The following is a 23,507-nucleotide window of genomic DNA, read 5'->3' on the forward strand; positions in this document are numbered from 1 at the left end:
ATTGTTGCTGGTCCCTTCCAAACTTCCAGCTGGGTGAAACCCACAGAACCCAGCTTATGATGGACAGTTCAGCCATAGGCCTGTTTCTGTCCCTTGGCCATGCCTTCCATATCTACCAGGGCCCAGTAGCACACTGGTTGTTTTTCAGAGGCATATAATTCTTTACTATAGATGGCATGGCTTTGTTCCAGAACACTAGATACCAGCATTGTGATTCTCTCAGTATGGCCACAGACTCCCCTCTGCATCTTTTCCCACCAGTAATGTAGGATTTGCTGAATTATATGGCCTCTGCAGCAGGGCTGCTTGCACTATAGCTTGGAACCACAGAAGCTGATTTCTCACTTGAGCCATACTGACAGCTAGAAGCCTTGTGCACCACTCTATGAATGAGCTGGAATAATATTCCTAGGTGGGGGCTATACTGCCTCCCAAAGAGGCCTGCCTAGTGTTGTGCTTTCTTCTTCATTGTAGGAGGTGGAAGATGCAGTGATTTGTTTTTTACTGTGGACTAATGTCTTGGCACTCAGATCACTGGCTCATAAAAATGGTGTGGCTGGGGTAAGCCCCTGAATCTTTGTAGGGTTTCTCTTTTCACCCTTGGGAGCATGTGTGCTTTGTCAAGACTTTTTTTTTTTTTTTTTTTTAATTTTTTTTTTTTTTTTTTAATTTATGATAGGCACACAGTGAGAGAGAGAGAGAGAGAGAGAGAGAGAGAGAGAGGCAGAGACATAGGCAGAGGGAGAAGCAGGCTCCATGCACCGGGAGCCCGACGTGGGATTCGATCCCGGGTCTCCAGGATCGCGCCCTGGGCCAAAGGCAGGCGCCAAACCGCTGCGCCACCCAGGGATCCCCTGTCAAGACTTTTAGTTTGATAAACATAATACCACAGATGCAGTGGAGCATTAGAATGTTCTGCAGTATGTCCAGAAGGTCAAGAGCTCCTTGGGCTGTTGGGACAGTGAGTGGGGGAGTTAAGACAACCTGGCAGCAAAACTGTAGATGTTGTCTTTTCTCTGTGAATGAGCATAGAATGTGAACCATTTCTTATCCTCATTCTGATTGGGATGGAAAAGAATACATTTAGCAAATCAGTTGCTGTATACTTTGTACCTGAAGTCATATTACTCTAAACTGTAGCACCTGGCACAGCTGGTGCAATCAGAACTACTACTTGGTTGAGCTTGTGGTAGTTTGTAGTTATCCTATAGGATCCCTTTAGATTTTCTTTTTTCCTCCCAAAAGCCAGATTGTTGAGTTAAAGATAGGTAAAGACTGTTTGTTACCCCTGTGTCTTTTGGATCCTTAAGGACGGCACTAATCTATACCATTTCCCCAGATCCTGGTTTTGATGCCTCTGTCGGGGATGGTGGTAATTTTGGTGGCTTCTGCTTGAGCTTTCCCATATGATGATTCTTACTCCATAGAACAAGGACCCAGGGTGGGGTGTTGCCACCTACCAATTTTGTCAATTTCAATGAAACATTTTGGAGACAAGGGGAAATGCCTGCTGAGCAGATCTGTAAACTCAGTGGACCTACTGTAAACCAGACCTTGACTGAGATTCCTTTTTTTTTTTTTTTTTAAACCTTGGCTTTGTATCACTCACTCTAATGTGTACCGAGGTGATGTGTCAGTCTCTTTCGAGTATCAGTATTGATTCAGATGCTGTATCTGATACTCCTTTTTTTTTTTTTTTTTCTTTAAGATTTTATTTATTTATTCATGATAGAGAGACACAGGCAGAGGGAGAAGCAGGCTCCATGCCGGGAGCCCGATGCGGGACTTGATCCTGGGACTCCAGGATCGCACCTTGGGCCAAAGGCAGACGCCAAACTGCTGAGCCACCCAGGGATCCCCTGTATCTGATTCTCCTTAAACACTCTTTGGTTCCCCTTTCCCCAGTGTACAGTTTTTTTGGTAAATGGCCATAGGGCCCTTTGGGGAAGGACAGGGTTGTCGAGACTATTTTTGCTTGTAATGGTATTGCAGGGCCTTTTTTACTATAGGGCTGGAACTGGGAAAGGGATCATGACTTTAACCTGCCTTCAGCCCCTTGGTTAACCATTCTTAATGTCTTCTGTTGGTACAAACTAAGTATTACTCTTGTCAGCTTTTCGGTTATCTTACCTAAGGATACTGTGTTCTATTAACTACTTCCATGACTTTTGTGGGCCAGACCCCTTTAGTTGCCTCTTTGATCTTGCTGGTTATAATGATAGTGTGAGATCTGGCTTCTAGCAGTTAGTCCCATCATCTTACCTCCCTTATTTTCAGAGTCCTGTCATCCTCATTGCTATCAGCAAGCTCTGCTGTCTGACCCCCTTTCTTACGGTTGGCCCTGGCCTGCAGAGGAGACCACCACTGACCTTCCTAGTGAGGCTGGTGTCCCTTCACCAGCACATTTCTTTTGGCCCTAGGAAATGGCCTTTGGCATCTCCTCTGGGCCTTCAGTTGAATATGATATGATAATCTGGTATATTTTTCAGTCATAGATATTGTATCCATTCTAATGTGCTCACTTCCTGACTCTTTGAATTATTTCCTCCTCTGTCATGGCAGTTTGGGTATTTTAACTACATTCATGTGGGCCATTGCTTTTTCATGCTTTCAGGAGACATCTTAATAGGGAGTTCCTGGTATCTGGTGTCCTTGAATCCTGAATGCTTGCTAGTCAATAAACTCTTCCCTAACCACTTTTCTGTTCTGGCCCTTTTTGGTCAAGCACTCTCAGCATCAAGTCTTGTGCAGAATCCTGTTGCTGGTACATGCTCGCCACTTCTTGCAGCTCCTTTGGGGTATAATCTCTCTTTGCAGCACCTCCCCTGCTGGGTTATGCTGTGAAGTGACCCTAATTATAAGTCTGTTGGCCAGGAGGGGAGTCTGGTTGTGGGGAGGCAGTGTTGCCTTGCATGGTGTTCTGTGGCCTTGAGACACAGGTAAGTGATCACTCCTGATAGATAGGATTGGGCCTCCTCTGAGGAGGTGGAGGGTTTTAAGGAGTCTAGGGGCTTAAAAACCTGTATGTCCTCTCAGGTTTCTAGGTCCCATCCCTTGGCATACAGATCTACCCTGGTTGGCCATTAATTGTCTCTAAGATCTACCCATCTCTGACCCTGGGCTTGGTCTTGGCACTCTTGGATTGATGCTGCAGGGGACAGCTTCTTTGTGTGCCTCCAGTGGTCTGTCTGGCTTCCAGTTGCCTTTCTTCTCCTTCTGTTACAGTTCTGTGGAGCAGTGGTTCTTCCAAGTGTCTGCTTCACCTGGGAACTCATTAGAATAGGTTCTCAGCCTGCCTCATCTGCTGAATGAGAAACATCTGAGATTTAGCAAGCCCTCCAGTGGTTTCAAGGCACACTAAAGTTTGAGGGGCATGCTAGAGCATCAGTGGTGCTTAGCAATTGCCATCTATCCTGTTACCCTCATGGGGCCCATTTTCTCGTAGTCTTAAATACCTGGTACACTGCACCTGCTTCCACTGGTACACCCTCCCAGTTCACCATCTTTGAAAGTTTTCAGTTGGTCTGCCATCTGGTGCCAGGGACTCCACCTACCACCATGGGGGGGTGGGGGTCCTCATTGCCAGCAGGTGGTAAGTGATTTGGCTCTAACATCCGGTCTCATGTCCTGCTTTCTTGAATCATTCCTGGAGCTACACACTGGATTCTCCAGAAGCAGATGCTAAGATGAAGTTTGGGTGCCTGATGTTTCTTAGGGATCTTCACCTGTGAGAGGAGGAGTGTGTAAGCAAGACTGGACATAGGGATTAGGTAGTTGAGCTGTGAGTCAGCCCCAGCAGAGCCCCGGTCAACCTGGTGGTGATCCAAGGAAGAAGAGCAAAAAAAGCATCAGTTTCCGTCTTCTTTTTCCCATCATGAAACTTCACGGATATTTTATTCTGCACCCTCTTATGTGTCCTTCATTTCTGGTCCCTTCTATTTTTACTCAGTTTATTTGATCCTTCCACTGTTTTTGTTCCCCCTATCAAAATCTGCTTTTACTTTTCAGATTTTTTAAAAAGAATTTTATTATTTATTTACTTGAGAGAACAAGTTAGAGAGCACAAGTGGAGGGAAGGGGCAGAGTGAGCGAAGAAGCAGACTCCCCGCTGAGCAGGGAGCCCGATGCAGGACTCGATCTCAGGACCCCAGGATCATGACCTGAGCCAAAGGCAGACTATTAACCAACCAAGCCACTCAGGCGCCCCACTTGTGAGGTTATTTTTTTTTTCTCTCTCTCTCTTTCTTTAAAGATTTTATTTATTTGAGACAGAGAGAGAGAGGCAGAGAGAGAAGCAGGTTCCATGCAGGGAGCCCGACGTGGGGACTCGATCCCCGGTCTCCAGGATCATGCCCTGGGCTGAAGGCGGTGCTAAACTGCTAAACCACCAGGGCTGCCCCCCCCCCCCTTTTTTTTAAGCATTTGGGAGTTTAGCCACAGGTCAACTATTGTGTTTTGTTACAAATAAAAGGAAGATAGTCATGGAAATTAAGATCCAGAAAGATCTTTATGTTGTCTGACCCCCTTGTATTACATGCACATGAGGAAAATGGTTGAATCCTGGTGACCAGCTGGTTCTTTTTTTATTCATCTAGTTCCTGGTACTGCTTTTCTTACTGACCCATGAAGGAACACACATAAAACCTCTTTTGTCAGATGCGAATTTAGAAATGCAGTTTGTTTTTAAATAAAAATATTTTGCTACTTGACTCTTAAACTCACTTTTATTTTTCTCCCTCAGGCCATCAAGCCCTGTCGTCCTATGACCAACAATGCTGGCAGACTTTTCCACTATCGAATTACAGTCTCCCCTCCTACCAACTTTTTGGTAAGTTCCTAACAAATCAGATTTCATTTATTTTAAAATATAAATAGGTTGGATATATACAAACAGGTTAAAAATGTGAATAGGTTCAATACTGATTCAGTTTTTAAATTTTCTTTAAAAATATTTTTATTTTTATGTTGATAAAACTGGCCTTTATCTTAATGACTTTTATTTTGCCTTCTCTCACTATACTGCTTTCTGTACCTTTTTGCAGTTCTGTTTTCAGTATCACATAGTAGCCACATTCATAACAGCCATGACTTCTAGAGCTATTCATAGGAACTGTGGAGTTGGAAGAGTTACATTCACATCTCTTAAAAATCATTGACAAGCTAATATATTACCTAGTCACCCAATCAAGAAGGTCTATTATATTTATGATAGTAATAATAATAATACCTAATATTTGTTGACTATGGTACCAGGCACTGCTCTGAATGTTGAACACGTATTCACTTACTTCTCACAACAAACTATATTTCTCACTACGCAGATGAGGCAACAATCTACGTTTTACGGATGAGGTTAAGTAACTTGCTTAAGATTATTCAGCTAGTAAGTGGCAGAGTGGGGATTTAAGCTTTGGCAGTTTGACTGTAGTCCGCACGACTGTCTGCTAGTCTACCATGCTGTTAACTAGAACAATTTTGGTTATTTCTATCCTCAAGAAATTTCTATTTCAAATTTAGATGGTTAGTAATTAAATATTTTAACAACTTTATCAAGCTAGCATTCATATACCATAAAAATCACCCATTTAAAGTATATATTTCATGATTTAATTCTTTTCACAGAATTGTGAAATCATCACTGCAATCTAATTTTCGAACAGTCATCTTCCATTCTCAAAAGAAACCCTGTACTCATTAGTAGCAGTCAGTTCTTTTGTATCCCTCAGCCTTCAACAACTGAGATACTTTCTTTATCATTAGCCTGTTCTAGATATTTCATATGAATGGGATCATAGAAAATGTGATCTTTTTAGCTTCTTTCACTCAGCATAACGTTTTTAAGATTCATCCATATTAGAACATATAACTTTATTCCTTTTTATGGCCAATTAATATTCCCTTGTATAAAAATACTGTATTTATCCATCTATTAAGTTGATGAACATTTGGGTGGTCTCCACTTTGGGGCTCTTATGAATAATGAATAATGCTGCTGTGAATGTTTGTGTAGAAGTTTCCGTATGGATGTATGTTGTCATTTCTCTTGGGTATAAACCTAGGCCTGGAGTTGCTGGATCATATGGTAACTCTGTACTTAATATTTTGAGGAACTACCAAATGTTTTCCAAAGTGGGTATACCTTATTATTTTGTCAGAAGTTCTTTTCATTATATTTAATTTACACTAGCTTTATTTAGAATTATTTAAATACAAAGTAACAGTAATACTGGCAAAACAACTAATGTACATGTGGGTATTCTTTAGCACCCTCCTCCAGTTCTCATAAATATATAATATTTAAAAGAATAATGTTCAATACCTGTGCTTAAAACTGTGTTTTTCAGGGCAGCCGGGTGGCTCAGTAGTTTAGCGCCGCCTTCGGCCCAGTTCGTGATCCTGGAGACCCAGGATCAAGTCCCATGTCAGGCTCCCTGCATGGAGCCTGCTACTCCCTCTGCCTGTGTCCCTGCCTTTCTCTCTTTTTCTCTCTCTCTCTCTTCTCTCTTTGTGTCTCTTATGAATAAATAAATAAAATCTTTAAAACAAACAAACAAAACTGTTTTTTCAGGGTGCCTGGGTGGCTCAGTTGATTAAGCATCTGCTTTCAGCTCAGGTCATGATCCTGAAGTCCCAGGATGGAGCCCCAAGTCAGCCTCCCTGCTCAGCAGAGAGTCAGCTTCTCTCTCTCTCTCTCTCCCTCTGCCCCTTCTCCCACTCATGCACACGCTTTCTCTCTTGCTCACTCTCTTTCACAAATAAATAAATGAAATCTTAAAAAAAACTGTTTTTTAGGTTGCCTATCTTGATAATTAGTTCCATATTTAGCATCTAAGATTAAAAATGATGGTATATAAGAATAGCATAAGGAAGAGAATCTTGGATGCTTAGATTAACATTTGTATGTTTTAATTATAAATTCAATTTTCAGATAGTTAAGATTTTTGACATTATGTGGGAATTGATATACCATATGTGGTGGGTGGTTTCCCCTTGGAGGTCCTGGGAAAAGAGCTGTGAGGGGTTGAGCCTCTGGCACCCTGAGTCCTTTCAGGGCCTTGCAGGCTGTTGTTAGTCTTGACTGTCATTATGCTGAGTCTTTTTCCACTTTAAGCTATTAGTTGACTGTGCTATTATCTTGTTCTTGTTAGGACTTTCATTAGTTCAGAATACAGTTCAGTAAGAATAGATCTGGTAGTGTTGTGGGATTAAATAAAACAAGTTCCTAGAAAATGAAGCCATATAGCCTTTTCCCCTTGATCATACCCATAATAAACATTCTTGAAGGTATCAATATGTAAATTTTACTGAAGCCAGAGAATTCCACCTAAAATTAAACTTTTATATAAAATTCCCCCTGGTGGTTTAGAAAAATGTTCACGGAGCCTATGGAGTCCATGCACTTCTCCCGTTGGTAGCTTTGTGTTTTCATGGATTTTGGCACATGCAAATCATGTTATTAAATTCATTCTTTGTGTTTCTCTTGCTTTTAGACTGACAGGCCAACTGTTATAGAATATGATGATCATGAATATATCTTTGAAGGATTTTCTATGTTTGCACATGCCCCCCTGACCAATGTAAGTATGTGCTAATTGGCTGGCTTTCTCCTTTCCTGTACCCTCTTCTTTCCCTTCATTCTTTGTTTCTGAAGTCAAAATAAATTTCTTTTCTTCTGACTTCTAAGTAACATTTACTTTGTGTCCCTCTGCATAAGCTGCAGGAAGTCTGAGGCAGCGTGTGTCAGGTGGGGGTGTGACATCTGTGCTAATGAGTCACAGGTTTGGTCCACATTAAATGGTGTAAGTAAACATGTGTCAGAATAGCATTTTGAGAGTGTGAAAGATTGAAAAAGAAAGATAAACTGTGGAATAATGTGTCAAAGCTATTTTGGGTTGGGTGTCCTTCAAAAGAAAGTTGGAAAGTTTTAAGGAGCAGCTATTATCTAGTGTCTGAGCAGTAGGAAAAGAGAGAGCTGTGTTCAAGACATTTGGAGTCTGCATCAATTTCCTACATTTTTCTGCTTTCAAATCCCAGGACTATGTTTTCTTTAAGAGATTTTGTCTGACATACAGATCTGTGATATTTTTATATAATATTTTATATTAAAGTTGCTTTGTTGGTAATTGGTTCAATGGAAGTTCTGTATCTGTGAGTCAAAATGTGCTGTCTCAAAGCTAACAGTCTTGGGAATTGTCTTACCTCTTCTGTATTCTAGTTGGACATAGAGTAGAATTTGCTGGCAGCTCAGGAAGGGAGCAGAGCAGTATATTCAGTCTGTTTGAGAACTTGTGAAATTATAGCTGTGATGTATCTACATCAAAATACAGTGTTCTTTAATCCTTTCTGAATTGGTTATAAGAAATTACATCCACAGTTTAAAAAGTTATTTAAGTGCTGTTTGCTCAAAATGTGAAATTCTGTGTCATTGGAGAGTAAGGAATAAAATTTTTGCCTGACCTTGTTCCTTTCTATCATTCTTTTTTTCCTTATAAGTAGACATGATTCTATAGTAGTGATACTAATTTAAAACAAATTGTTGTCTTAGTGTGATTTTCCTTATTCCACAATATGTTTTATCCTGGAGAATTTTCTTTAGAAGGTGATGACATTCTAAATATAAAAATAAAATTGTTTGATAATACATATTACATTTACCTCCAATGTGGACCATAATGTAGATAGGGGCATAATATTGAGCCATTCTTTTTTTAAGATATAATTGACATATACCTATCATATTAATTCCAGGTATACAATGTAATAATCATTCAACATTTGTACATAGTATGAAATGATCAGCATGTCTAGTAACATCCATCACCACACAAAGCTACCAGTCTTTATGAAAAGGCACTACGAGGTTTGAGTTTTGATGGTTCTTTGCTTTTTTTTTTTTTCTTAAATGTCTCAGCCATTCAAACCCTTTGTTACACCAAACCTCGTAGTCTCGGACTGGGAAAGGCCATTGGAGGTCCTCTGGTCCAGCTCTTCCCACATAATGCATTTCTCTCTCTATATTTTTTTTTCTTCCCCAGTGGGCTTGCAAATGTAAATAATTTGGTTACCATGAAAATCTTTATAATTATCTTACTACTTATTTCCTTAGTAGTGATATAGATCTCATTTTAACTTTTAGGATCACCTTACTCAAAGGAGGAAAGCAGTGTGGCTTTAGAGAGACCAGGGTTTAAACAATAGTGAGGGGATCCTTGGGTAGCTCAGCAGTTGAGCGCCTGCCTTCAGCCCAGGGCATGATCCTGGAGACCCAGGATCGAGTCCCACATTGGGCTCCCTGCATGGAGCCTGCTTCTCCTTTGCCTGTGTCTCTGCCTCTCTCTCTGTGTCTCATGAATAAATAAATAAAATCTTTAAAACAAAACAAAAAATTAACAATAGTGAATTCCGCTTACATGCTGTATGATTTGACATTTCAATCTTTATAATTCTTGATTTTCTTATTTGTAAGTTAGAGGTATTAGTTGTAGCAATCTTACTGGTTTTTGTAAAAAATAAATGAGTCGACACATGAAAAGTGTCATGGTTTTTGGCGTACATGTTGTCATTTCTTATTTTGGATAAGATGTCAGACCTGGGTTTGTGTCTTCTAATTCTTTTTTTTTTTTTTTAACCAATTCTTAATATTTATGTGATTTTGGAGGAGTGATGCTTTGAGCTTTATTAAAGCCTGTCAGCACAAGGTTTGGCACTGAGAGGCTGCTAATGCTCAATTAATTGCAGTTGTTACTGTTATAAAATGAAAGATAGGACTGAACATTCCTGACTCCACATATATTTTATATAAATACTCAAGTTCTCCAAATTTGAGAACTTCACTCTGTAATGAGAAGATAAGCCTCATCATTTATGTTAGAAATGTTGATAAAATAAATCGAGTTTTAAGCTGAATGTTGTACAGTTCATAGGGATTAGATCCATCAAAGGCCTCTTGAATTTGAAATAGCCTCCCAGAAAAAGAATTATTAAATCGCTTTACTGATCTGATTCATTTTCTTGCTAGAGAGAGCATAGCAGCAAGAAGGGCATGCAAATGATGGTAATGTTAGAATCTCAGCCAATCTAGTTCTGACAAGTTTTCTTAAGATCTTCTTGAATCGAAGTGGATTGAAAGCTTTGTTGGCTAAGTATAGAGCATTTGGGAGCACTTTATCCTTTTATGTAGTGCATTTACTATGACTTAGAATACCTGATGTTATTAAGGACTTTGACAACATAACTAAAGTTATAAAGATACATGTATTATAACTGTATAATATCTTATCCTCCTCAAAAGCACAAGAAAACCCCTGCTCTTAGTTGGCTTTCCATTTCCAGTGGCCTCACTGCCCTGGATTTAGCCATTCAACACCTGAAAGTAGTAGAGGTAGAACATAGAAGTTTAGGGAGGGTTTTTTTGTTTCTTTATGATAGGATGAATTAAGAGTTAATGTCAGTCAGTATTCAAACATGTTTTAAGAAATGGTAGGCATTTATATTATTTGGCCATTGATCTTGCAATAAATTGAGCTCACCATATGTAGAAAAATGACAAATTCTCTTTGACACTTAGAGAGAGATGGAAGTTTGAATAGAAATGGAGATCTTGCTTTTCCAGATTTGTGTATCTCAGAAGGGCTCTGGTGGTATGGATAAGAGCCCCAAAGAAAGTAAAATATATACAAGAGAAGAGCTCAAAGAAGGAATCCCAAGAAGGGATTTTAGTTGAAATGATCCAGGGATAGGACTGTCCTTGCATAAATCATCCAGCAGAGTTGCTTTTGTGCATGCCCGCCTCTTGACTTCCCAGGAGCTCTGGTCCTTTTCTCTTTTGGATGCTCTGTTACAGTCTCAACTACAGTTTTTCCTTCTGTGCATCTTTGGATCCCCCCCCCCCCCAAGTTGATGTTTATAGCTATGACATGGCTCTGTGCTCCTCACTCACATTTCATATTGCCTTTTGGACATACCCACCTTGATATCCCCTCAAGTTCCTTACTGTCAACCTATGCAAAACTGAACTTGTCCTCTTCCTCGTATATTGAATTTGAGGCACTTGAGGGATATCCTATGAATTTCTTTGTATTAATGACATTGTGATTTGTATTAATGTCATTAGGCTAGAAACTTTTCTCTCTTCTTCTCTATCAACTTCCACATCAGAATGGTCATTGTATATTTCAGTAACATCTTCTATGTTTAAAATTTGCCCTCTTGCTTCCAGTCTTTGTCTTTTGGCTTCTGGACTGTTTCATCAGACTCCATTCTGGTCTTCTGGTCTCTTGCCTTGCTCTACTATAAACCATTTCCATAGTGTTTACATAGCAGCCCATCCAAAATATGAACTATGATAGTCTCTCACTTAAGTACTTGGGTGACTTCTCATTACCCTTAATGATATTACTTGTCATTAAGGACAAGCCCATAATCCTTAAGGTGGTTAATATGTTTTTTTGTCTAGAGTCTCCTTCCTTCTATGTATTTCACTCCTGAACAGCTAAAAGACTTGGTCTCCCCACAGTGCCTAAACATCGTTCTTTCCCAACTTTATTCTTCTGGATGACCTGGGAAACTTATCATTAAAGACTCAAATGTTAACTCCTACTTGGTTCTTTTGTACTTTTTACTTTTTTGTTTGTGTATTTGTTTTTAATTGCACTTAATACATTATATACATTATATTTTATTTATACTTATTTACATGCCTGTCTTCATCTTTAGATCCTTACCTTTTAAAAAAGGTAGGGGCTGTGGCTTGTTTTAGAGTAACTACACACCTAATGCAGGTTGTTAGCAAAGGATAGGTATTTAAAAATATGAATAATACACAAATTTGTGACTCTCAAATATGTTTAAATGATTATAGGAATAAAGAACTTAAAAATAATAGTGGCCTTTGTGTATCACTTTAGTTCGTTTAAAACCCATTACCACAGGGATCCTGGGGTGGCTCAGCAGTTCAGCACCTGCCTTTGGCCCAGGGTGTGATCCTGGAGTCCCGGGATCGAGTGCCGCATCGGGCTCCCAGCATGGAGCCTGCTTCTCCCTCTGCCTGTGTGTCTGCCTCTCTCTCTCTCTCTCTCTCTCTATCATGAATAAATAAATAAAATCTTAAAAAAAAAAAACAAAACCATTACAACAAGGTTGAAAATGGATTTTTTTAGTAAAGTGAATTATAAATTTCACTCAAATTAGCCATTATCCTTAAAAAAAAAAAAAAAAAAAAAAAAAGACAAGAAAAGAAAGAAAAATCACCAAAGAACTAACCTTCATTTCTGAGAAAAGGATTTCCAGTAGATGGCATTATAAGACTATTTTTGTTTTTCTTTTACCATTTCTTTTACTGGTAGAATTAAAGTTTCTTTCTTTCTGATTACTGTGGTTTGTAAAACCGATTACATCTATATGAAATCATCTTATGGACAGATTGAATGGCCAGAAAAGCCTACTTAACACGTCTCTAGGCTTCCAAGTTTATTTTTTTTCTCCAGCTCGTCAGCTAAACCACTCGAGTAACCTCACACTTTCTCTCTCATTCCTTCCTTCATTGAAAAATACACTTATGGAAAACTTATTGTGTGTAGGCACTAGGCTAGTGTCTGATGACCAGACAAGATAGATGTAGATTTATTTCATCTGTGCCTGCCTTCATTTTCAAATAAACCTTGAGTATCCATATGTAATGAGAGGTGTATATTCTAGTGGCCCAGAGCTGTAGCAAGAGTTTCTTAGATCGGCTACCTTAGGCAAGGTACCTAATGACACTGCCTTAGTTTACTCCTCTGTATAATAGTTGTGCCTATCTCATGGGTGTGGTTTCATGAGCAACAGTATGTGAAGCAGCACAACAGTGCCTGGCTCGATAGGTGTTAACTGTTACGATTGTTACTACCATGGTCTCTTTTGCTCCAGAGCTGAAAGGCAGCCCGAGTTGCGTGCATTTCAGTGACGTATGAATCTATAAGTGATGGGTTGTCATCTTGTTATCCTTGATCTACTTGAAGAGCTAAAGATTTTGAAAGATTTAAAAAACCTGAGAAAAAGAAATAGTTAATTGTGATTTTATCAGTATTTTAGAGGCGCAGTATTTGGTTTTAGTGAATTATGTTTGTGTTGCCACGCTGATACAGTTAATTAAGCACCAACGTTATGCAAGTTTCCTATAGAAGCTGGGCTAGCTGGGTTCATGCCACTAAAATCCAGCAGTTGTGGTCAAAGCTTCGTGTACAGTACTGCTGGCAGCTTGGATTCAGGTGAAACTATCTCACTGGGTTCATGGCCTTGTGGGTCAGATAGCAAATACCTACGCACTGTGAGCCTGCAGGAAGGTAGTGCAGAACTGAACTTCTTATTTTTATTGTTGCAGATTCCACTGTGTAAAGTAATTAGGTTCAACATAGACTACACAATCCATTTCATCGAGGAGATGATGCCTGAGGTAAGAGAAAAGATTATTCAGTGGCCTGATGTGGTTTGTTCTTTTTGTTTATTCCACACTTATATCTTTAAAGCATTGAACCTGGTCAGCTTTGGCTATTTGCCATAGGAATGCCCCTAAAGAATGGTGTTCGCTATTGAACGGGTCAGTGAGATATAGCTCTAGGAGCAAGATTAAAATTTGGGTCATTTTTCAACTTCTGTTGACCTACTTTTGACCTTATTTCTCCTCATGTTGCATCTGCTGATAGTAACTTTTACATCTGTTTCCAGTTTGTTTTGGATGGGGGGACAGATTTTGGTTACTGGTCGTTATCCGAGGGGAAATTAGAACAGCAAAACCAAATCTGATAGCTGTTGGAATAATCTTATTCATTATCTCCAGTGACAAGATCAATGCTTGGTTCATTTTTCTTCCCCATATATTTACATATTTTTCCTAATTGTTTTTCATTGCGGATGCTCAGCAGCAGATTTATCTAAATATATGCAAGAAGTTTAAAATTCCAAAGCAAGATTAATGTGAATCTCAGAATGATTCATTGCCCGATCTTGAATTTAGTGGTGTCAACAAATCACACGAAATAACAACTAGACAGCAAAGAAGCTTGTGCACTTAACATTTGTGGAGTCGGGGTCGATTTCCTGAGCCCCTGGCTCTTCTTGCAAACCTTGTTTAACAGTGAAGCTCTGTCATGGGCAGTGGAGCACTGAGGGGGATTGATGAGCATGACACACGTGCTTAGTGTGCACCTGTTTCACTCAAGCTAGTCCTGGTAATTCTAGCTGTCCTTCAAAAAGAATTAAAGAGAAAGGGCCAACCCTTCATTCTCCAACTTAGAAGGGTTTCCTTTTGATTTTTAAGGTCATAAGCTTTCATTTGCTATTGTAGAAGTTGATGACTTTTGGCGTGATCTCACACAGGGTGATTTATGGACCCTAGGCAAGACAAGTAGGAGGAAGAATTATGAGACAGGTCTCACTTGTAAACATATCTGTTAAACTTGTTTACAGGAGGAATTTTGGTACAAAGTTTTGTGGTTTTTCTTAGCCCTATATTCACCTTCATTAAGAATTTGAACTTTTTTGGCAAAAAGACCTCTTTTTATTAGTGATTCTGGGTATGTTTGAAGGATGGGGGTGAGCAGGGGTGGGGAGGGGGAGATAAACCTGCCAGTGTGTGTACACGTGTGTACGTGCGTGTGTGCTTTGAATAATAAAAAAAATCCCCAGGAGATTCTGAGATTTAATTGCCTAGAAAAATATAATGAGATTTTAATTTTTTATTATTTTTTAAAGGTTTTTTTATTTATTCATTTGAGAGGGGGGAGAGACAGAGCGGAACAGAGTAGGGAGGAGGGCCAGAGTGAGAGGGAGAGACAGACTCTCTGCTGAGCAGGGAGCCCAACAAAAGGCTTGATCCCAGAACCCTGAGATCGTGACCTAGCTGACGGCAGATATTTAACTGGTTGAGCCACTCAAGCACCCTGAGATTTTAATTTTTTAATTTCACATCATTTTACTTGTATGTTTGTAAGGGCTGAGTTCACATTCTTGTAGGAATCCTAATGGTATTATTGCGTATTTCACTTATGTCTCAAGCCAGTGAGCTATTGTAGGACAGTGGCTAAACTTTTTAGGAAATTACATGTTTTTTTAAGTATAGTTTTAATACATACTTTTTTAAGACACTTGACTAGAACAAGTTGAACGTTCAGTCTATATACATTGACAATAGTATAGTAATTTGATTTGGGTTTATTTTTCAGAATTTTTGTGTGAAAGGACTTGAACTCTTTTCGTTATTCCTGTTCAGAGATATTTTGGAATTGTATGACTGGAATCTTAAAGGTAAATAACAAGATTTAAAGAAAAGTATAATGCTTGTAGGAGATAATTGTGGTATATATAAAAACTTGAAGCAGTGAGAAGACAATTGAAATTCTCCTTATTTTAAGTACGCAGGAAAAAGTATGTTATTCATAGGAACACTTGCTATACTTTGACATGAATAAGTCTTTATGGGTCTTATTTTAAGTTTTAATACAATTTGACAGTGTTCATTACCTAAGATTACCATTATCTGTTACCTGATACCTAAGAAGATGATACCAGTTACTATGAGTAACTACTATCTTGATTTATGTACACCAGGGAAACCTCATTAGTTAATATTTTAAATCTATTGAACCTTACTATAATAAACTTCTTGCAAGATGACAGTTTGTTAAAACAGAACTTCAGTCAGCCTTCAGAGCACACACATACACTTTCAGTTACATAAGTTCAAAACTTGGTTCTTAGATAATTGTTCATTTCTTTGGAGTGTTTATATTCCAGCAGACGTTGACTTATTTATTTTTAAAACAGTGTATTGATGAATGGCTTTTCAAACCAAGTTTTTAATAGTATTTGTTACTCCCCCCCCCCCCCCCCAGTGGTATTGATTAAAATAGAAAAGAATGAAAACACAAGCATATTATATCATGCAGTAGTTCAACTATAACAAAAATCTTTATATTTTTGGATTTCTAAAAATAGTTTTACTGCATATGTCCTATATGGGGTATATCCTTGGAGCTTTTATTCCCCTCTGACTTTGAGTAGTACTCTCACTGCAGTCTTCATTGGATGTTTGTGGCAGTTATCTCATGATTGATTGAGCTACTGGGGAGCAGAAGGGGTGGTGTTTTTTTATGTCCCGACTTTTCTGGTGGTGTTTCTTTGTGGTTATCATAAATCTTCGGAATTAAGGCACAGTGTTTGTTTTCTAAGGCTGTTTTATTTATTTTTTCTTTCCTTTTCACTTGTTTGCTTTAGGCCCTTTGTTTGAAGACAGTCCTCCCTGCTGCCCAAGATTTCATTTCATGCCACGTTTTGTGAGATTTCTTCCAGGTAAATCTTTTGGCTTGTCAGTGACCTGGTGAGATAGTGCATCTGAAAATAAGCCTGCCATTCTCTTTTTAATCTTTAGGGACAACTTCCCACCTCAGACACTGTTAATTATCTACTTCTCAGGTCAGGGATGAAATGTAAAATTATACACCCTGATTTGTATCCCTGTGTAATTTATGGTAGCCCCAAATTAGATGAGCAGTGGGTCAAGTGATAAAAAAACTTTGAAAATCTACCTGATAAAATATCGTGCACCTATTTTTTTTAATATTGTGCAACTATTAAAAGTAACATGGATAAATGTTGCTCTAGAAATGCATATGGTTAATTGGAAAACAGTATAAAATTTTGTATGCACTATGATTATATTAAAAATTACTGCAATAAGTCTATTAATGTAGTGATATTATTGGTGATTTTTTTCCTATTTTTTTGACACATTCATGTTATGGTGAAAAATTAGTTATTTTCTCACTAATTAAAATAGGTAAGTAAATATACTTTACTTTTTTAAGGCAGTATTATGAGCTTTAAAAATTTTTTTCAAGAGTCTAGCTATGAGATATGGCATTAGTTATATTTCATGTTTTTAAAAATGGCTAGGTTTTATGAAATCTTTGGATGCCTTTTGGTGTGCAAAATCTTCACTTAAATGAATTTATCCCTTGAATCTCACTCTGGCATCTTACTTTCTGGTGACATTTTTATATTCCTCCAACCTCTTATGCCCTAGTCCCTTTGCTTCTACCTGAATCTTCCCTTTTCTTCCTGTGTACAGCTACCTTTCTTTGCTTTCTTGCATAAGTCTTGTGCTCTCACTTCTGTGTCTCAACTCTAGTGACCTCAGCACCTTGTGCCAGCCACCACTTTCCACTAAAATGTCAATTCTGCCATTTGCCTTTTCTTGTCCTGTTTCTGGGCCACTCAGTGATCCTGGAGAAAAAAAACAATTAGCTGCTATGTTAAATCTGTGATCCATAATTTCAGATGGGGAACTTTTTGGAATGTAAGCTTTTTTTTTTTTAAGATTTTATTTATTTATTCATGAGAGACACAGAGCGAGACATAGAGAGAGGGACAGAGAGGCAGAGACACAGGCAGAGGGAGAAGCAGGCTCCATGCAGGGAGCCCGACATGGGACTTGATCCCAGGTCTCCAGGATCATGCCCTGGGCTGAAGGCGGCACTAAACTGCTGAGCCCCCTGGGCTGCCCGGAATGTAAGCTTTCTGCCCACATCTGCATGTCAGCAGTTTCAGGAAATCATCCCTGTGCTCATACTCTCCTTCCCGTAGCCCTTGTCCTCCTGGGGGCTGGAGACCTGGCCTTCCCCATGCCTCACTACCCTGGTTTGAGCTTGTCACACCTTGTGGTCCACCCACAGCCCAGCTTTGCTTGGGCGCCCCACTCCCTCTAACACTGTCCCTGCCCAGCCACAGCTGCTGATACCAAAGCTAGCCTCCCAAAGATCACATCTAGTAGACACACTGTAGTTCCAGTCTCTTCCCTGATGTGGTACCTGGGCTCTTAACCCTGTCTTCTGTGTGCTGAGCTCTCCTTGCTTTCCTCCTGGCTTTCTGATTTATCTTTAGTTTCTGGTCTGCTCATTCTAGTTTAGATTTCAGGATTTTGTCCTTGATACTGTTCCCTCAGTTCAGACAGTCACAATGGCTTATTTTTATTTATTTTTTATTTTATTTTATTTTTAAAAGATTTATTTATTTATTTGACAGAGAGAGAGTGCACAAGTAGGCAGAGCGGCAGGCAAAGAGGCAGGCAGAGGGAGAGAGAGAAGCAGGCCCCCCGCTGAGCAGAGTCCCACAGGAGGCTTGAACCCAGGACTATGGGATCTTGACCTGAGCCAAAGTCAGATGCCCACTTGACTGAGCTACCCAGGCACCTCTTATTTTTATTTTAGAATAGCATTACTCATATTTTCAGTATTATTGTTAATGCTTATTTCATTTGGAAAATGCATTCAAAAGCTTTTCTCCTTTGTACAGCTGGTATTATCTTATTGAGAAATCTTTTCTTTTCACGTGAATGCATCTTTGATTTTATAATGGAGCTTTAGCAGCAAACTTATTAGAAGATGGTGCTAGACTGAGCTTGTTGAAAGCCTTTACTTTCTCTGTCTGCCTCTAGGCATTTTATGACCAGACAAATCTCTGAGAGAAAGACAGTTATAAAATCATCTTAAAGAAAAATCTTATGTCGAGATCTACTTTGTGAGATTTGAACTCTTACAAAATGTTTCTTATAACTATGTTTCTTATAACATTTAGGATGTCATAAAGAAAAGGCCTATTTATTTATTTATTTTTGGATTTATTTTTAAACAGGATTTACCTTTTCATTAGACTTCTCTTTGAAAATACATATATTAAAAAGCCCTGAAAGATACAGAAAAAATATCTAATGTGTGAAATGTATTTTGGTATTGGGTGGCAAATTAGGATTGATTTGCTTTTTACAATATGACTTCATTAAAATCTTTTACAAATGGTAAATTACGAAGCACCTGGGTGGCTTAGTTTGTTAAGCATCTACCTGTGGCTCAGTTCATGATCCCAGAGTCCTGAGAGTGAGCCCCACATGGGGCTCCCTGCTGAGCTGGTAGCCTGCTTCTCCCTTTCCCTTTGCCCTTCCCCCCCTGTTTGTGTTCTCTCTCTCTTGAATAAATAAAGAAAATGGTGAATTAAAAAGAAAAACATTTTAATATATATTTTCTTTTTTTTTTCTGTGTGTAGGCTATTTCTACTTAGTTGTCATCATACTAATATATGATTTTGCATCCTAGTTTTTTCTAATTCATTAAGCAGATGGATATTTTCAAGGAACATGGTAGGTAGTGCCAAATTTCTTATCAAAAGAATAGCATCAATTTATGCTACCATGAAAAATGCATTCTTAGTCTTCTTCATATTTTGCCCCCCCCCCCCCCCTTTCTTCACTTCTTCCTTCTTCCTTCCTTCAACTCCGTGAGGCTTCAACACAGTGTCTGTCTTGTGTCAGTGCTAACATACTACTTGGCACATAGCAGGGACTCAGTAAATACTTGTTTACTGACTTTATTTAATTGGGCACAGTAGCGCCTTAGCTAATTATTTATGTGTTTTTTACTAATGAGAGTGAATTATTTTTAAACATTCTTTGGTACTCTCTCTTATTTTTTAAAAGTAAACATTTGAAGTATGACATAAACACTGAATTGTGCACATCATAAATTTAAGACTGAATTTTCACAAAGTGAATGTGACTGTGTACTCACTACCCAGATCAAGATGACCAGCATTCAGGACTCCCCTTGCAGTCACTTCACAGCTTCTCAAGGGTAGCCTCTATTCTGACTTAAAAACACCATGTTAATTTTACCTATTGTTTAATTATAAGAACTAGAATTATGTGTTCCTCTTTGTTTTTGTCTTCTTTTGTATTACGTGTTTTTGAGACACCTATTACAGTTAATTGTAGTTGGTTAATTCTCATTACTACATAGTATTATATGGTATGACTAAGGTGTATTTAACCTATCTGTGATAAATGGACATTTGGATATTCAGTTTCTGGCTCTTTCAAATAGCATACATATGTTCACCATTACACTCATACATGCCTTTTGGAGAGCATATATTTATGCTTTCCCATTGCAGATATTTACCTAAGAGTGGAAATTCTAGTTTTGTTTACATTAAGCTTTGTAGATAGTTTCCAACAGTTTTCTACAATGATTGCTTCATTTTCCCTTCCCACCAACAGTGTATAGGATGCTTCAGGATAGTCCACATTTTCACCGACACTTGACATTTTTCTTTCATTTTCAAGGTAGCCATTTTGATGATTGTTCAGAGGTATCATATTGTTTTAATTTTCACTTCCCTAATGACTTATGAAATGGAGCCATCATTTCATATATTAATTGACAATTTGGATATTATCTTCTGAAGTGCTATTTGAGTCTTTAGCTTATTTTTCTATTGGATGATACCTGCGTTTATCTCATTTATTTGCAGATATTTACATATATAAATATATATCATACATGAGACTTTTGTCAGATGTAGAGATTGCCAGTACCTTCTCTGTGGATTGCTTCTTCACCATGTTAATGGCAATTTTTGATGGACAGAAATTCTTAATTTTAATATAGTCCAATTTACATATTCTTTTATGCTTATCTTGTTTATGAAATGTTTGCTTACTGTGAGGTCATCAAAAAACTCTCCCTATATTTTCTAGAAATTTAGATCTCTGTCTCAAAATTTGTTTTTCAGTTGGTATGAGATCTGAGTCAAGATTCCTTATTTTTATTTTTATTTTTATTTTTAATTTTTTTTTAATTATAGTCACAGAGAGAGAGAGAGAAAGGCAGAGACATAGGTAGAGGGAGAAGCAGGCTCCATGCACCGGGAGTCCGATGTGGGATTCGATCCCAGGTCTCCAGGATCGTGCCCTGGGCCAAAGGCAGGCGCTAAACCGCTGCGCCACCCAGGGATCCCCTTTATTTTTATTTTTATTTTTATTTTTATTTCTATTTCTATTTTTTTAAGACTTCTAATTTTCAATATGGATATCCAGTTGACTCTGCAGCATTTTTTGGAAAAATCACTTGTTCTTCATAGAATTAAAGTGTTACTTTTACTCTTTATTGACTCATCTCTGTGTTTGTGTACACAAACAATATGAAAGTGTTTAAAGTAAAACAGTAAACACCCCTTTCTAGACTTGTGAAAATGAGTAGGTACTGTATATGATTTGGTTTGTATTTGTTTTAATCTATATAGGGAAAATTATACTTTTTTCTATAAGTGGATAACACTAAATATATTATACAATTTGCCTTTTTTACTCAACTATTTCAGATGTCCTCTATAAAAAACATTGCCTCATTCTTTCACACCTCCATAGCATTCCGTAGTATGAGTGGACATAAATTTTTTGACAATTCCTCTAGTGATGAATATTTTTGAGGTCTCTATTTTCCCCCCATTACATATAAATACTTGACAGTAGTCTTATGAATCATCCATAAGGTAGAATTCCAGAAGTAAAATTATTTGTTAAGACAGTATTTGGAAAGTTGGTGCCCGTTGTTCTCTAGAAAGGACATGATATGTAGTTCTAACCAACATTTTTAGCAGTACCCTTTTTCTGTTTCTATGGATATACAGTCTGGATGTCATGTCCTCTACAGTTGTGTCCATCCGAGAGACACAATTAACCTCATGGTTATTATTTGCCTCTTACTTGAACTGTAATGAGAATGAGCAGCTCTCACGTTTCAGGTATTTCACTATCCTCTCATGCTCATTTGCTCTCATCTACATCAGTTTATTATATCTAATTGAAGTTTTATCAGTCATCATTTTTCTCTAGTTTCCCAGTTTTGAAGAAACTGTCTCATTTGCTCCATACAAATTTATCTAAAATTAAGCTTATAGCTTAGACCAGGGATCGATCGATTATTTATTTATTTATTTATTTATTATTTATTTATTTATTTATTTATTTAAAATATTTTATTCATGAGAGATACAGAGAGAGAGGCAGAGGCATAGTCTGAAGGAGAAGCAGGCTCCATGCCAAGAGCCCGATGTGGGACCTGATCCTGGGACTCCGGGATCAGCCAAAGGCAGACACTCAACCACTGAGCCACCCAGACGTCCCACACCAAGGATTATTTAATTCAGGCCAGGAGTCAAAACACAAAGCAACCAGTTGTTTATTGAGATTTTAAGAATTTTCTCAAATTTGTGTTTCTTTCTGATCCCTGCTTCTACCTTTGGTAGCCAATCCATTGATAAGAGCTCTCATAAATGTAGTTTAAGGTTTTATTCTTGCTGGAGCTAGGGCTAGGGGAGAATTCAAGATAGGAAGGCTGCTCTCATGGGAAAGCTTGTTCATTACTTGTATCATCAGTGTTTGCAAAGCTTCAGAATTCCGGAATCAGTTTTGCAAATCGATTATTGTGCAAATTGATTTCTGGAAGTTGCCCCATTTTGAAGAAGTAGTTTGCAAGTATGGCTGAGAGAGCCAGGGGTGGGAAACTATCTCAAAATTCCCAGGGAGTTAAGTGTAGTTTAAAAAAACATCATTTGATACAATATCTTAATATAACTTGCTATTTGGAAAGTAATTTTTTTGCGGGGAAGTTTAGAAAATATCCGTTAATACAGATTTTCAAAACTTAAGATTATGTAAAGACATGCTGGCAAGAATATACAGGAGACCTAATAATTCGGTTATACAGTTATTCTCAGTGTAGGCAAAGAGAAAGATATTTTTATAGTTCTTAAAATAACTTACTACACTGTTGAGAAATACTTGTTTAACCAGCCATATTCTTACCACAAATCCCCTAACAAATTGCCCCCCTTACCATATAAATAATCAAGCAATATAAGCTGAGAGAATTGGGCCTCTAAGAAACAGTTTATAAAGTCTGTCAGTTCATTAATGACTGTCCAGATTCATTCCCTGAAACACAAACTCCAGTTCTTCCCGAATAATGAGCCGTTGTCACAGTTCCAGTGCCAGTGCTGGCGGAGTTCCTGCTAACCTTAGCTTACCCGCTCTGATTTCTCATTTATATCATGTCCTATTTATCTCAGCCAATGAGATAAAAATTACTTCCTAGCCTTTGGTGACATAGTTCCATAAATCCCCAACATAAACATGTAGCAAAGCAGACAAACCAAAAGAGCCAATTCATTAACATTAGTAAGTTCATGGCAGTCTGCAAGCAAGTGGCTGTGTTATTTATCTGCTTCAGAAAGTCATTCCACAAATATTTATGGAGTGTCTTTTGTTACCGGCCTGGGTGTGAGCGAGGCAGCCCTTGCCCCGTGGGCTCTGACAGGACTCTTGCCTGGTCTTCCCTTTTTTACATTTCCGTGAGGGTCGTGCCTCACTATGGAACCTGGAGCAGTGCCTTGATCTCCCTCCTCGGTAAACCTGTCATTATTGGTTCCCTCTTCTGGGTTTCTGCTTTGTCACAGTGATAAATACCGGTCTTTCTTAGGTTTTAGTCGCCATTTAAAATATTTAGCAAGTTTCAACGTGAATTTATAATTTCTCCTTCAGCATTACTGAATTTGCACCTGATGTATGTTTTTAAATGTCTCTAGTTTCTATGCTGCTATAAAGATCTACTTTCTGGGATCCCTGGGTGGCGCAGCGGTTT

The 23,507-nt window shown here is 38.3% G+C and overlaps 1 protein-coding gene across 23 annotated transcripts in view; it reads left to right on the forward strand.

The window, feature by feature from the left end:
- DROSHA (drosha ribonuclease III) overlaps window positions 1-23,507 on the forward strand; it is a 119,216-nt gene that overhangs the window by 26,602 nt on the left and 69,107 nt on the right. For all 23 annotated transcript variants that reach the window (XR_012001317.1, XM_025984108.2, XM_025984104.2 and 20 more), the window contains 5 exons: window positions 4,742-4,828; window positions 7,491-7,577; window positions 13,361-13,432; window positions 15,201-15,282; window positions 16,252-16,326. Coding sequence is in view for 22 of the 23 variants with exons in the window: in XM_025984108.2 (XP_025839893.1) it covers window positions 4,742-4,828; window positions 7,491-7,577; window positions 13,361-13,432; window positions 15,201-15,282; window positions 16,252-16,326 (403 nt within the window). In the remaining variant the exon portion in view is untranslated. The remainder of the gene's footprint in view (window positions 1-4,741; window positions 4,829-7,490; window positions 7,578-13,360; window positions 13,433-15,200; window positions 15,283-16,251; window positions 16,327-23,507) is intronic.

Source organism: Vulpes vulpes, chromosome 4 (genome assembly GCF_048418805.1).
Source record: "Vulpes vulpes isolate BD-2025 chromosome 4, VulVul3, whole genome shotgun sequence".
NCBI lineage: Eukaryota > Metazoa > Chordata > Mammalia > Carnivora > Canidae > Vulpes > Vulpes vulpes.